The sequence below is a fragment of the Sinohyriopsis cumingii genome, chromosome 15, assembly GCF_028554795.1.
Source record: "Sinohyriopsis cumingii isolate HCF-2022 chromosome 15, ASM2855479v2, whole genome shotgun sequence".
NCBI classification, from domain to species: domain Eukaryota; kingdom Metazoa; phylum Mollusca; class Bivalvia; order Unionida; family Unionidae; genus Sinohyriopsis; species Sinohyriopsis cumingii.
In genome coordinates, this window is record NC_142975.1 from 20,417,083 (window position 1) to 20,433,312 (window position 16,230).

At 35.8% G+C, this 16,230-nt stretch overlaps 1 protein-coding gene across 1 annotated transcript; it reads right to left on the reverse strand.

Moving 5' to 3' along the window:
• Positions 1–699: 699 nt before the first annotated feature.
• LOC149781385 (PCNA-associated factor-like) lies at positions 700–14,310 on the reverse strand. Its single transcript, XM_089935478.1, has 4 exons — positions 14,164–14,310; positions 7,677–7,766; positions 6,681–6,849; positions 700–1,482 (listed from the first exon to the last, which is right to left on the reverse strand). Exons 1-4 carry the CDS (start codon positions 14,204–14,206, stop codon positions 1,461–1,463), a joined length of 324 nt encoding a protein of 107 aa, XP_089791604.1. The 5' UTR covers positions 14,207–14,310; the 3' UTR covers positions 700–1,460.
• Between the last annotated feature and the right edge of the window lie 1,920 nt (positions 14,311–16,230).

Here is a 16,230-nt window from a genome sequence, read left to right on the forward strand (position 1 = left end):
GACAATGCATTTGTTTGTTAATTGTGCGTGTTGGTTTATTTGTTAGTTGAGGGAGAGAGAGAGAGAGAGAGAGAGATAGATAGATAAAATGTCAAATTTTTCAGTACATTTTTATTTGACCCCCAGTTCTGAAACCAAGGGTTTTCTTAACCCCCAAGTTTACACCCCATGTGGGATACACTGGCCACCAAAGAATAAATAAATGTCAGTGGTATTTGTCTCTGTGTTGAGCCATGCATTTTTGTTATTTTACGAACAATCTGCACTTCGCACACTCTCACAAGAGATTACAATGATTTAAATAAACAGCAGCAGTGTTCTTTTCTTTTCAAGAAACAGTCATTAACAGCTGTGTTCAAATGCATTTTCCCCAGAAAATAGTGGTTGCCAGTCATGGTGTGAAGGTGGTTGCTGACATTACATTTATAAGTTAAAATTTATCTGTGCATTATAATTGTGGTTTAAAAAAAATAGATGGTTGCTCAAGACAGGTTTTACTGTAATAGTGTTAGAAACTAACAGACTAGTCAGCCTGTTATACTGACACCAACTACAAAAGATGCAAGAGACTTAAGTACTACAGATGTTGGGCCAAAGAATATACTAAATTATATTCAACTACTTTCAACAGAAGTATTTTTTAAAATAAAATTTCAAACTAAAACTTGCAAGTATCTTTGGGGAAAAAGAAAACTCAGAAAAATATGCACAATTTATTGGACTAAATTTGGGATATATTATTTACAGTGCAAGTTAAAATGTCTATGATAACAAGGTATATGTACAAATGAGTAACATTCCTCCCATTTCCAGTAACAGCATAAAAATGTGCAGTGTATTTACAGCCTATATTCATACAAGTACATTATCAAGATGAATCTTTGCTAACAATGATATTAAGAACACTTTAGTTTTCTCCATGCAACACATCTGTAAACTGCATCAACACCACAATGCAAATGATTTTAAAATCATCTTAACACTATTTTTAAAGTTACTAGGCTGTTGAAGTTTTGAGACTATCCTACCAAGCCAGTCACATAGTGAATTAACTATGGCCAGTTTCTAAATACAAAATATAAGGCACATGTACAGATCTGAAGTTCCCATGTTCTGAAATTCTAGAGTTTAAGAAATGATCTGTGATGTAAAGTGAACGTCTCCCCCCATATTCAAATACAAAAATGTATATTTGAAAATGATCATCGCTAAGAACACATCTATCAACCAGAAAACCGCATTCTTCTACACCAGAAGCAATTATGCATCATACTAAACTGCAGATACACAAGCCCAGTTCTTTCCCTGATAGGTAAACATGCTCCTGTTGTTGGCAACAAAGATGAAAACACTTAATCTTATTGACATAACTTTTACATGTCTTTTTTGCATATAGTTCTTTGACTTCTCCAAGTAAATCAGCACCTCTCCATTTTTCAAATGGTCACTCTCCTCAGTCCCTAACCACTGCTACTAGATGGTCTGAAATATAAAAAAAAGTAACCAAAGTTATGTGGCAAGTAAGAGCAGATAAACAAAAGCAACTCCAATAGACACACAGAACTGAATGATAATAGTTGGAAGATAATGGTAACAAATATACAACATCCTACTAACATAATGGTCAAAATTTGTAATATAAACCACCTTCCCTAAATATGTTCTCAGTTGTCTTGGTGGCACATGATTACAATGATCATCGAGTTCACATAAAAAAGTCTCCCTTGCAGAGTTGAAGTCAACACACTCGAGAGGAATTTATTCCATTCTCATCTGACACTGGCAGGATATGCTTGTTTGTAGAGATTCACCCTTGAGGTATGCAAATCCAGTATATAGTCATCACAATAGGGCCTAATTGGTTCTATAAGGAATGCCAGCATTCAGTGATGGACTTTATGTTACATTACTTGAAGAACATGCCCGAGATTGGTATATGGAATTTTCCATTCAGAACAGGTAAGCGTAAGTAGCTCTGTCTGCTCTGTTATTACTTATAGTACCAATGTGACTAGGCAGTTGGCATTGCAATACTTTTCCTGATTGTTTGAGTAAATAATTTTTCTTTAAGATATAATGGATTCTCAGTTTTCATGAATGAACCCTGGACAACTTGTCAGCCAAAATAAAAAAGTTTGGTCTCAAAAACAACAGAAGTTCCCTGAAGAGACGGTCCTATACTGGGCAAAATGTATATCCATTTTTTAACTGGTGAGTGCTGAAAACCATTCTCTAATATACATCAGCGATAACAAGATTTTCAATCTGCTTATATGGTGGCATATTGGGTGTACAATTTGCACTATTTTTTATTTAGAGCCAACTAGACATCGGAAGAATTTTTAGTGAGGCCATTCCAGTCCAGCCAACCCTAACAAGACCTTCTGGGCAAGGCAATCAATTTTTTTGCGCAAGTTGGGCCAGTTTTCAGGAAGGTGTGATTATATATCATGTACTGCTATTTTCAAGCTGGAAAACGTGCATTTAAGAGTCCAGAAGCGTGATTCAAGACTGAGGTACCGACAGTAAACATCTTCAACTCAAAAGTTTGTGAAGTATACTTTGACCTCAATTACCTCCAGTATATTCAAAGTTTCCATTTGGTGTTGGCATAGGGTAGCCGCTTACTAGTCAGCCTAGCCAAGCAAATTTTAACTATCTTTCATCAAGATATACCTGCATGAAATCGATAGGAAATTACGAGTATAGCATTTGTCACAGAAAAGATGAAACGAGTGTGTATACTTCGATGAAAAGTTTGATGGGCCGTCAGTAAGTGGCTACCCTATACTGACATTAAATGGTGTCAGCTAATTCCAAGTTTTTGATAGGCAGTGGACTCTGACCCTACACCCAAACATAAATGTCCAAATATCAAAAATGAGGAGGCAGGGTCAGAGGAAACTGACTACTTTCAGTACAGTTTCAAACCCTACTGAGCTGAATGGCTTCTCGATATTTGTCAACTTGATGTAATCCTTAAAGACAAAACAGAGGAAGTGACTGCAGTTTTCTTTCCCACCATGTGAAATGCTCAAATCAACACACGATGTCCACTAGACATAATTGTTGTCCTTTCTGATTATTCTTTTTTATTCTTCTGTACTATTAAAACTTTTTAAGAGGTTTAGTAACCCTTTTGTCCTGACCACTATACTGTTGGATTCCTTTATAAAAAACGCAATAGCTTGATCATGCAGATGTTTTGCATCACAGTTTGAAGTGACAGGTATTCCAGTAATGTTAGTCTGCTTCCCTGACCAATTCCACTGAATCTAGTATCAAACACAAACAAGCCAGTACCAGGCCTGCCAACCTTAACCCTTTACCTCATGCAACCGTCTTTGGATGCCTCTACAAAAGTCGCATGGAAGCGCCTTTTGACGTCGGCTGTAAACATCCGCCATTTTAAGTGGTTTTCGTAGCACCACCTTTGGGGAAAACCCCTTATTAGATACTACATTCATTTCTGCGAATGACAATTACATCAGATCATGTGTCACTATTTATGTACTGGTCGATATCTGCTATTTAAAGTAACTAGGTTGTAATCTCCACTCTCCAAAATGGTGGTCGCGGATTTCATTCAGTACTTACGAAGTTTTCACGATTAGAATCACAACTATGAAAGATTCAATAACCTCGGTAAAGGCTCTAATATTGATGTAGGCAGCAATTAGTTTTTATAAATTATCAAATTCAGATGACTTAGTGAAGTAGACACAGATGAAAAACTTGTAAATTTTGAGTATGAGAAATGGCAGCTACGGTTGATCACACGGCATCACTGACAAATGGTGAATGAGTTCTCTCCAGATTTTAAAGCACATAACAAATTCTTCCATGATAAATAATTACACAGCTATAACAATCGGACTTTACTCTTAAATTGTTCCACATACAATAGATGTGTACCAAAAATGTAAAATTGCTGTTAAACGTAACATACACTACATTGCTTAACAGTTCACAGGCAGGCTATGCGTATGTGGTCGACTAGGTAACGTGTTCTATTTATAGAGCGCTGCACTTTGTCACTATGCTCTATGAGGTAAAGGGTTAACAAGATCGTCTCAGTAAAGCAGCCGATATTTTGGCACAGGTTTGACCAGTTTTCAGTAGGGTGTAACAAAATATCATGTACTGCTATTGTCAAGTGGGAAAATGTGTATTAATAAAATTCGGTATTCCAAACTACTGCATTGACATTAAGTATTATGTTCATCTGAAACGTTTGTAAAGTACACGTACACCTTATTAACCTCTAGTAAAGCTGCATAAACATCAGTCCCAAACCCTACGTGGTTCTGTGGCTTGTTATCTCTTAACTTCACGTAATTCTTGGAACTTTTTCCTTCATTTCGCATAACAGCAATCTCATCTCCTGCCATGTGTCACACTCTAATTGACATGGTGTCCAATAAACGTAAGTGTCCACATCCTGCTTTTTTCAGAATAATCTGATTATTCCTTTTTATTCTTGAGTACTGATCATTAAACATTTTTAATAGGCTTTTATTCCTTGCATCTTCAACAAGCAGCGGTAGCTGGACACCATTTAAAACAAATCTATAATCAACAATTTGATCAGGAAGATGCTTCGCATTGAAAAATATGTGCAGTTTAAAGCATCTGAGGCACAATAATAAAGTCAGTCTGGTTCTCTAATTCCACAAGAGACGATGTGAAACCCACATCCAAATCAAACAGGACAAGCCGATTATAAGATTAGACTGCCAAAATCAAATTTCCATAGTTTTTCCTTTTCTTGTGCAAGTCTGTATTTTAAGGATCATTTTCATAAAACTTGCAGCAAAATCGCAGTTCAAACATGTATAATCCAATTTTATTGACATCTAATTAATGAAAAAATATTCAGTGCATGAACCTCGTGTAGCAAATAAAATAAAATAGGAAATATTCCTACTGATGTACATGTTCTTCATGTTGTCACAAATCGTTTTTACCCATACTGATTTTGAACGGTTGTGCTTTTGTGTACTATCCAAAAGGAATAGCAGTTTAATGTCAAGAGTGAAATTTGAATAGAAGTGTGACAATTTGAAATATTTACTGACAGGTGCAAAACAAGTTTAACTTCCCAATACAAATATGAGATTCATTTTTTCTGTGGTGTATTAGGCATTTTATAATGTGCTACAAAATAACTTTTGGCTATAGCAACTTTCTCTTTTTTTAGATTACCGTATATACTTGTGTATACACCGAATAATTTAGGCAAAAATAAAGCCCTGGAAGAAGAAGGGTCAGTTTATATGCAGACCAATTTATAAACTTTACAGTTTTTAAAGTCTTTTTGTTGATACTGCAACGACTGTAAATCTTGGGGCATGACAAAAAAAATCCGTTTCTCCAGACTTATTAAACTGTTATAAAGTAATATGATTGATTTTGTTATTATTCTGCATGCGCATATTTTCTGAATACACAAAATTAAATAAAGGTAAATACAGACTTCATAATTTGCGGGCCAGTTGGGTTTACCCGGGAAACCAGGTTAAACTATAATGTACAGTACTTACACAGTGCAAAGCATGCATAGCATCACTTAAATCCTTATTCATTCCCAAACATATTAGATGCAGATTTTGCTTTATTCATCGTTTCGACCAAATTGCATTCTTCCAGACATTTCAGCTAGTCCTTAATAGCTGTTTCATTTACACTGAATCACGCACTCACAAATTACTCATTTTCAATGATTTAAAAACGACCCTACAAACTGAGATAATATTTATTAAAAGGTATGCAGTTTAATTGTACAAGGCACATAACCAGCATAACTTACATGTTAATGAAGAGTGGTAATAATAAAGGCTAAAATTCTCATGATAACCAAGCAATCATCATCAATCTACTTTAGTTTTGTGTTTTGGCTGAACAACCTCACAATTTTCCACACAAGGGAAAGCTTGATGTTTCGGCATCTCCTTTGTTGATAGATGGCCTGATTTGTCTTTAATTTTCCAACAGCAATACAGGCCAGTTCATCATTACAACCCTAAAACTGGCTTGTGTTAAGAGGGAATATTGACCGGCAACTGCACCAGTAGATTGATGCTTAATTGCCTTTAATTTCATAATATCAGCACAATTACCATAGTTTTGTAAAACAGGGTGTAAGACATACCTGTAAACTTTTCAGACTCCAAGTAGGGAGACTGAATAAAATCATAGGGTAATTGGGGCCTTAAATCAGGAGGGGGTTTTGATGTTGCATTTTAAAACCCTTTCAATAAATTTTGACAGATGTTACAGGTTGGTGTAAGGTCGCTTACATCAAAGCAAAGTACAAATCAGCTTTTATTTGCATTAGCATAATTTTTGAAACATTTCTGAAACTTCATTAGCAGTAGTGTAACTCAGGAATGCTCAATTCTTGTCATCGTTCAATCAAGTTATATACACAAATCTAAATCAGACAGAATAATAAGAAAACAGAAATTTAAATAAACTACTTTGCAAATAAGTTTATACCAGTTATTTTTTTAAATAATTTTTGTCAATATAGGTTTGCCTAAATAAATGCATTTAACACTTGCCACGTAATGTCACGGAGTTGTAGGTCAGCTTATATGCAGGTCATATACGCTAACAAGCTTATACGCATTTATATACGGTAACTGTTCTGTGAGGGAATGCAGTTGCAACACTCTTACCCTGCTTCATCTATCGCTTTGGTTGAGCCAGATGATCCTTCTCCTGCATCCGGCCGAGAGTTTTCCTTCCCGTCAGCCTGCGATTTGGCCAGGAAGCTGCCAATTCCCTTTTGCCATTCGGGTGTTGGTCTCATGCAGACTGGATTGCAACCTGCATATTTGTTTTTACCTGCAGAAGTAGTAAACTATAATGCAACTAATGTCACTTTGTCAAGTACCAAAACTCAAATGATTTCATTTTTTTCTGTGTAAAGTAGTACATGTGTGTGCAATTTGGATTTTTAACATAGCTTTAACATTTTTCCAGTCATAACGCTATGACATCTGCAGTGTGGCAGCTTGTAGTGATGTCTAGTACCATTTTTCTAAGTCTCTGGTATGACTGTCAGGATTCAAACCCATGACCTCCTGCATCCGAGATGGATGCCCAAACCACATAAGGCAATGGAGTCTTTAAGCAGGAGGATGTAGAAGGGAGTTGGTGAGACACAAGGATCAGGAAAGAAATTAAAATGATAAACGGTCAATTAAAATGCGTCAAATGTTAGAAAGTTGAGAAAATAGGGATGAAAGAAAGGGGGAGGGACAAAAATAAATGAAAAGGTACAAAGCAAGATTAAAATTGAACAGTGCTTTCTTTTAAAGTGATCCATTGCTGAGGCAAAAGTGAATCATTTGAAAAAACGGGGGAAATAGCCTGCATTTAAGTAAATCTTTTTGACTTTTCAATAAATTTATGAATAGCATCAAAAATGTGAATGTTTACTTCATACAGAAACATTGCAGCACCACACAGGGTTTTATTGCTTTTAAAATCAAGATTGATTAGCAAATTAGATTGACTTGCTTCCTTTGGTTTAAAATCAGCATTAGCCCAACATACTGAGAAGGGTGCTCATACATACAGAAAACAACTTGTGCCACTAAAATCTGACCTTTAATTCAGATTTTATTAATTTATTTACATAAAACCTTACATGCCGATTTTGTATATACCTGAAGGAGAAACACCTGAAGAGCTTGAGCTACTTGCACCACCACCCCCGCCACCACCAAGAGATTTCCTTGGAGCACTGGCAGCAACCACTAAAATGGAAACAAAAATATCAGCTAAGGAAAAACAAACTAGAAATGTGTTCACAGAGCAATATAGATGATCTACCTGTACCTGAAATAAATATACCTAAAGTGATGTGGACATAAGGTAGACACAGACATTACCTATATCAGTTAAAAGGACAAGAATCTTGAACAAAGTGAAGCCATCTAAACACATTCAATATCAATATTTTATTTTATTCGTTTTGTTAAAGAATTATAATTGGACTTTATACAGTTTTGGTATTCCCTGTTTCCATTGCATTGCAGCCAAATGAAACTTGAAAAGAGGCCCATTTATTTAAGTTGGAATTTGAATTTATTAGGAAAAAGACATCAGAGGCAAGTTGTGTGTGTGTGATTTGGATTTTTTAATGTAGCTTTAACAATTTTTTTTAGTAATATCGCTACAATGTCTGCAGTGTGGCAGTTTATAGTGATGTCTAGCACTGGGGCATCATGTCGCAGACATGTAGCATGATGCCCGACTCAGTCACATTATCCTGACATCAGGCCACCCAGTTCTAACACTAACCTCATAATGCTGAGCATCAAGCGAGGCAGCTGTTAGTACCATTTTTCTTTGGTATGACTTAGCCTGGGATCAAACCCATGCCATCCCGCATCCGAGGCAGATGTTCTAACCACTAGGCCACCGGAGTGGTTCTCAGAAGTCAGTAAAGTCTGACTGAAACATCACAACTTAAATTTGTAGAAGAGTGCCGATATAGACCATCAAGTGTGCAAGATATTCCTGAAAATTTGACTTTTGTAATGATGTCAGTCGACATCAAAACACTACACAGCGCTGTTATTTAGGCAGTAAGACCTCAATGCCCCAAACATAAACATGAGGGTTGAGGATTTACATTGTAGGACTAAGGACAAGCTATAGTGGAAGATATACACTTGGGTGGATAGACATTTAGCAAAAACCACACACTGATAGAAGAGAGGAAAAGAAGTAAATTATAAACAAGCAAACAAGTGATTTTAGGAACATTTTGGTATTTTCTTTGCTATTAGCAATACTGACCACAACTGAACTGTCAATATTAAAAGCTTAGTAGCCATCAGGTAGCTTAACAGTTGTGCAACGTCCCCTTTAGGGAGGGGAAAGCTTTTCGAATGTCAGAAATTTTTACTACATACTATTGTTAGATTTACACTTTTGATAGATCCTGGTGTAATATCATATGGTCTATACGGAAAAAACGTGTAATGAGACCCTGTGAAATCCAAAGACTTGTATTAAAAGTCACACACAGGGTTAGTAGCATATTTCATTCAAAATTTTCAAAGTTCAAAATCATGTTTATCAGTGTGGATTATTACATTAATTTTAAAAGATACATAAATGAAACTAAACCCAAGCTAATACTATTACTCCATATGAGGAACATTTGCAAATTTATTTTAAAAAACAACAAAAAAACATGAATTCAACAACACGATCATCGATATCTTTTCCATTAGTATTAAACATTCTACATCTGGACATTAGAACAATAGTCACTGAACAAAGTCCATTTTACACTGTCTACACTACATTATTTACAAAGTCCAAAATATTTTAGAGTGAATTTTTCAGTTCTTATAGCTTGTCATCAAGCTGTTTTTCAAGAGGTCAGAGTTCAGCGATTTTTTTTACTTTTCACTTTTCCTCAAATTAGTTTGATGTCATGATAAAGGAAATTTTCCTACGGATCTTTGCTTTTGATGCAGCCATCAGCAGCTGCCGTCATTGTATCAATGTCTTTTTCAGTACCTTCCTTTCTTCTTCACCTGTGCCCATAAACAAAAAAAAAGTAGAGATAAATTTTATATTATTGATTATTTAAAAACAGCATATGGATATTTTAAGCTATTTCATATTAGATATATTAATATTTCTCTCAGCTTAGCTGTATTCTATATTTTTTGATTTATCGTGTTCATTACAATTATCGTCTGTACAGTTTCTATTTTAAAACCCGACTCTGTGTTCAGAGACATAACTCTTTAGTCAAAAATTATTTCATGCTGAAGGCTTCTTGATTTGCCTGTATTAACACTTTACCTCATGCAAGCGCCTCTGGACACCACTACTCCATTTGCATGGAAGTGCCTTTTGATGTCTGCTGTAAACATCAGCCATTTTAAGACGCTTTCGTAGCGCCACCTTTGGGGAAAAACCCCTATTAAATAATACATTCATTTCTGTCAATGACAATTACGTCAGACCCTCACGTGGTCACTGTTTGTGCTCTGGTCGATATCTGCTATTTAAAGTAACTGGTTTGTAATCTCCACTCTCCAAAATGGAGGTTGCGGATTTCATTCAGTACTTACGAAGTTTTCACGATTAGAGTCACAACTATGAAAGCTTCAATGACTCGTACTGATGTAGGCAGCAATTAGTTTTTATAAATTATCAAATTCAGATGACTTAGTGATGACAAAATACTTGTAAATTTCGAGTATGAAAAGCAGCTACAGTTGGTCAAGCTGTCTCACTGACTTGACGGTGAACTAGTTCTCTCAAGATTTTAAATCACATAAAAAATTCTTCCATGAAAAATAATTATACAGCTATAACAATCGGACTTTACTCTTAATTTTTCCACACATAATAGATGTGTACCAAAAATGTAAAATGGTTAATATTGCTGTTAGACGTAACATACACTACATTGCTTAACAGTTAACAGGCAGTCCTATGCGTATGGAGTCAAATAGGTAACAGGTGTGCTATTTATAGCGCTGCACTTTGTAACTATGCTCTATGATGTAAAGGTTTAAGTGCCAATACAAGAGCTTGGGGGTGGGGGTTCAGCTGCATGTGACGGTAGTGCACTCTCTCCCACTGCACGCAAATCAATATCCTTCTGGCATAATTTGCATTTTGCAAAGCTCTCTGAGAAAAATCTCACAATCCAAACTTTTCATTTGTCTTCATCTTGCCAATGAATTTAAACCACTGCTACATACAGGCTTTTTACAATCAGAAGTTCAAAATGTATGACCACGCAGTGCAGACATGATTTTAGTCTTCCATAAAAAAAAGCTGAAAATCTGAAAGGGGGGTTTGGGGGTCCTCCCCTAACAGGGTTTTGAGGGGCAGTGCCCCCGATCCGGGGGTCCAAAAATGCATTTTATACTCATGAATAGCTGCTCCTGGTGCAACTTATGATCATAATATATAACAAAATAATCATCTGAAAAACTAACAAACTTGCCAAAAATGTTAAACTTGAATAATTTCAGAATCAATAAACTTTATTGTCACATGAATTTTTTCTCCAATACTATTGGTGCTTAAGTTATTTCATGTGCATGTCAGTGTTCACATTGTAATTAAGTCAATAATTATGCATTTTTTTCTGCCAATACATTACACTTCTCTTTTCATAACAAATCTGTAAAATAAACACCCAAGTACATCACCTATATATAAATAATCCCATATATTCACTTTTGTCCACTGGATAAAACCTGTTGATATGCCAATCGAGCTCTTTTTGTGGCTTTATCAAAGATTTCTTTAGCCTTCCTTTTTTGTCAACAATGATTTTGTTGGCTCAATGTGCAATCTTTATTTTTCCTTCTCAATGACAGCCTTTTTCCTTTCAAGCCCCGGCTTGTGTTGGCAACATGCAGTTCACATCCTGACAGGGCTACATCTGTTCCAGACTCTTCCAACCACGACTTACGTTAATTTATATCTTTATCGCAGATGTCACAAAATGCCCATATTCTGACAGAGGGCTATGTCTGTTCCAGACTCTTCCAACCACGACTTCCGTAATTTATATCTTTATTGCAGATGTTACAAAATGCCCATATTCTGACAGAGGGCTACATCTATTCCAGACTCTTCCAACCATGACTTCCGTAATTTATATCTTTATTGTAGAGGTCACAAAACGCTAGTCCTCTAGCGTTCAGTTTTCTTATAAACTGACCAATTTTCCGTTGACTTTTCACTCCAGCCATTCCCATTTCCATACATTTTTTAAACCTTTACCTAAACATATCGGGTCATGGTCTCTTTCAACAACTCGGGACGCCATTTTTTGTAAGCACACTTCTTTCCATTGCCATCAGTTTCATTTACACGAAGATTCAATGGATGAATTTAACTTTTGACCAATCAGAATACTCTTTACGAGAGTCGTGGGCTAACTAATATATGCAGCGAATATGTTACAAGGGTCGTTGCGGAATGGGACCGAACAGACCATTTAAAAACCGGATGGGACATAATAAAAAATAAAACGGACTATATCAAGAAAAATCGGAATCAAGTCAGGAGAAAAGCGGAATTCTGCTTTAAAACGGAGAAAAATCATGTCTGGCAGTGGCCAATTGTGGAAAATATTCTGTTCCGGCACAAACCTACTGATAGTTTTTTTGTTGTGGTTTTTTACCACCCTTTTCTTTTTATTTAATTCTGTAAAATGAAAACTATTAAGTCCTGAATGAAATAGTACCTTCTCATTGGCCAACTGAAAATAAGTTATAAATAAATACAGGACATCATTTTCTTTAAACCATTGTGATGACAGAATTCCATTAGCGCTTTTCTCTTGCATATTAAGCGGGCACAATCAGGTACATGTCGAGCGGTACCGTGGGAAAATTATGTGGCATTCCTTAAAAGTATGATATTAAGTCAAACTTTTGATAGGGATAAACAGTTGAATGCCTGAGCTAAACATCGGTACCAAATTTATTATGCTACGCGAAATGTGGCTTGAAATAACGTTTATTTTTTAAATCGGTAGCGCGAAAAAGAAGTGTCCTCCCTTGTACATAGCTGCCAAACCTCACAAATTTGTTGTGAATTTCACGACTTTTTCAGAGATTCACGCCACAAGCCAAAAATTCACGAATTCTCCAATTCTCAATTATTTCAAATCTTTAATAAAATAACCAATTTCCCGTTAAGCGCTGGTCGTGATATTCGTACTGCTGGTCGTGATATTAGTAGAACTACAGCTGATTAGTACAGTTGGCCCAGTAGCAAGCATTTTAGCCTATTTTAATGTATATGTATAATAGTTTTACAAATGCTTTTGAGAGAAACTGGGGCCTAATGGGAATTTTGCTCAGCGCATGTGTCACCAACACTGATTTGTGTTACTGTTCAGCATCGCATGTAAGATCTTGAAAATGTCTTCACCATCATGGAAAAAGAAATGCACTGCTCAAAAAGTGAAGTTTAATTTGGAATATACATGATATGGGATCAGTCCGTAGCCTCAACCACAACAAATCAAGTTGAGACTACGACATCACAGCTAGGTTGCAGAGATGACGCGAGGAAGCACATCGGTTGCAAAAACACTGAAATTTGAAAATTAATTCGCTGATTTTGGCTCTGGAATATTTTAAGCCATCAGGGGAAGAAATGCAAGCTACCAACGCTGAAGCTTTATTTGTGAGTTTTCGTGTTTAACACAATCTACCTTTATCAGCTGGAGACCATGCTAAACATTTGTTCCGACCAATATTCCCAGACTCGAAAATCGCTTCCAAATTTTCCTGTGGAAGAACCAGAAGTGCTGCAGCTCATGTGCATTCCTCACAGCAATGGTGACAGCGAAAAAGAGTATTTTCTCTAGAGAGAAAAAATAAGACAGACTTTAGGGCCTCCTTAGCTGCAGAAAATTTGTCAGCAATTTTAGCCACCAAGATCAACCAGCAGGCAAGATGTCTGAACTGTTTAGAAAACAAATTTACGATCAAGCAGTTGAGGAAGCTCAAGTCTGCCACAGTATAATGTCTTGATAAATAACCCCAAGAACAAGTGAAATTTATGAGTACCATAACAAACAGAAATGCAGATACATTTCTGCATATATGTAGTGTTTAGTTTTATATTGCGATCTTGATATAGTGTAGTATTGACGGTCAGAGTGGATGGAGTTATATCATGGTATTTTTCACTAATTCATGTCCAAATTCACTAATTTTTATCCCTATCTTCACTAATTGTGAGCCTGGAAGGTTGGCAGCTATGCTTGAAGTTATTATATAGTACATGTATGACAAGTCAATTTTAAGCAATGATACGAGCCCCTGTGTGTAAGACTAGGTGTATGGTGGAAAATATATAAACATGTATTGATGAGAACCAAAGTTAATATTAAACGTTGAAAATGCGTTTTTCAAACTACCTTGCGCATAACTAAAATAAATGTCAAAGTATCTCAAATTAGATGGGGAGAATCGGAAGAAACTCGGATAAAGAGTATCACGACCATTGCTATCTCCACCCCCAAAACACTACCATGCACAATTTCGACCCGAATCAAAAGCATGACGGCTGTTTTTGTTATAGTTTAAAAACAAAAATGCACACAAATCAACGAGCTCCAAAGAGATTATAACTTTTGTTTACCCTTCCTGGAGGCTGCGCAGCCATCTGCCCTTGTTCGCACCATTATTACCAATTCTTTTTTTTATAGATTCTTTAACTACTTGTGCTCTTTACTTCCCGATTTCGCGCGAAACTAAGCGTCTGTATTTCCCGCGTTTCTGTACCGGAAGTCAATGATTAGTATTTAAATAAAACGTTTATTAGACAAGACCTCGAGCACTATCGACAGTATCATTACAAAAAAAAATAATATTAAAAAGTCAGTCTTATAACTTCAGTTTTGCAATATGTATCAAGAATAATATGTGACTTTTTTGGTACACAGAATTTGGCGCAAAACTAAACGGTGCTTAAAATGGAAACATACATGATAAATTAAATCCTACGCAGAATTTTGGTGAAACGAAAACTCAAGCTTCCATTTATGAAGTTCATCTAAATGAAAACGCAGGCTCACATATTGGTAAGGGAGATGGGCAGATGATTACATGGTACTTCAAATTTGAAAGTATTATCAATTTCTTGGCTAAAGGGGAATGCACTAGCAACTAATAAAAAGACGAAAGTAAACGTACCTATGCATCCACAAAGCTAATGACAGGCAAGGTTTTGCTGGATGGAATAGTTTATGTTGATGTCCGAAAGAAAAAAATATTTAATGCTTATCTACACACAAACACACTTACAGGTTTTCAATGGGACATAATGCAAATTGCTGACGAAAAACTCTGGCCTTTATACACGAATGACTTCTAAATTCAGTTTCACCTTTACAATTTGGTTCTTGAGCAATAACCACGTGCGGCATCCGAATATCATTGAAGTTGTTGTTGTAGTTGATGTTGTTGTTATTATTAATTATTATTATTTTCAGCAATTGACATAACTTCCTATTCAATGAATTCACCACATAAAGAACGCTATGATGTATAAATTCTGGTGGAAAATTATTTTATTCAAAGATTTCTTAAAGCTTTTCCTCTCTCTGCTTTCATGAAGTATGTTTTCACTTCTATGTATGAATAAGGATGCATAGCTAGCTCAGCTGCTTGTGTATCGCATCTGGAGTATGGAGTGTCAGAAATAAAAGAGCAGGGCAAATATGGAAAGTGTCAACCCAATCATTGACGGCCTTTGTCACGTGACTTTTAAGTTAAAAACACCGTTTCCATTATAAGTTTGCAATAAAACGTGTACGAGTGTTAGTCCTAAGGTCATTGATTTTGCGTCGGTAGGAAAACATTCTTGAAAATTTGAACCGTGTTGGGGCGAAAACTTTTACAACAGCACGAAGAGTAGCATCAGTTTTTACGACGCAAGCGACTGTCCGAAAGAAGACATACTTGGTATCTCACGAATGAATTAGAAACTTCCTGAACAGGTTATTTGCACAAGAGTTTATATAATTAAGATCCAAACAAATCCGTACTGTAATAGACGAAAGAAAGTTTGTAGTGGGATCAAATGATGTTTAAACTATAAAAAAAAAATTAGTTCGAAACGTATACAATGTATATTATTCATTAACAAGGAAAATTGCCATGAAATGAATTTATTCCGATCACGCAATCACATCAAACTGAATACTGTTGTATTGAGGTCGTATGACGACAATCCTTTTCTGGATGACAACATAGTTACATTATTTTTTCTAGGGATATGCGAACACGTTGTACTGATATAGAAAATCTAAATGCATTTAAAGTTTGTTTACTTTGTTTTGTTTCAGTATTTCAACTACCTCGTATTGATTTTCACGGCTATTTCAGAGTTCCCATTGAACACACTTTTCATCAGCATTTTTTCTTTGAAGTAGAAGACCACTAAAAAAACAAACATTCTTGGGAATTTCATCGACAACAAAGTTGTACTTTTGTACAATAACCCAAATAGAAATTTCCAACTGGCTACAACTGAAAGCTAGTTTTGTTAGTTTAGTTACTTTCTGTTTTAAATTTCGTCCATATTGCCATAATATTCAGTTAGCAACTAAGTCATTGCACCTTGATCTTTCACTTGCTGATTGCAGTGATCAGATAATAGCAGACAGGAGTTCTGATCTCGCAATAACCAAATCCTGTGAGTAGT

Excerpts from the sequence above, each read along its gene's own strand:
- LOC149781385 (XM_089935478.1), bottom strand. The coding sequence starts at position 14,206 with ATGGTGCGAACAAGGGCAGATGGCTGCGCAGCCTCCAGGAAGG. Across the intron at positions 7,767-14,163 it reads CTGCGCAGCCTCCAGGAAGG|TGGTTGCTGCCAGTGCTCCA; the intron begins GTAAACAAAAGT and ends TTTCCATTTTAG. Across the intron at positions 6,850-7,676 it reads TTCAGGTGTTTCTCCTTCAG|GTAAAAACAAATATGCAGGT; the intron begins GTATATACAAAA and ends CTACTTCTGCAG.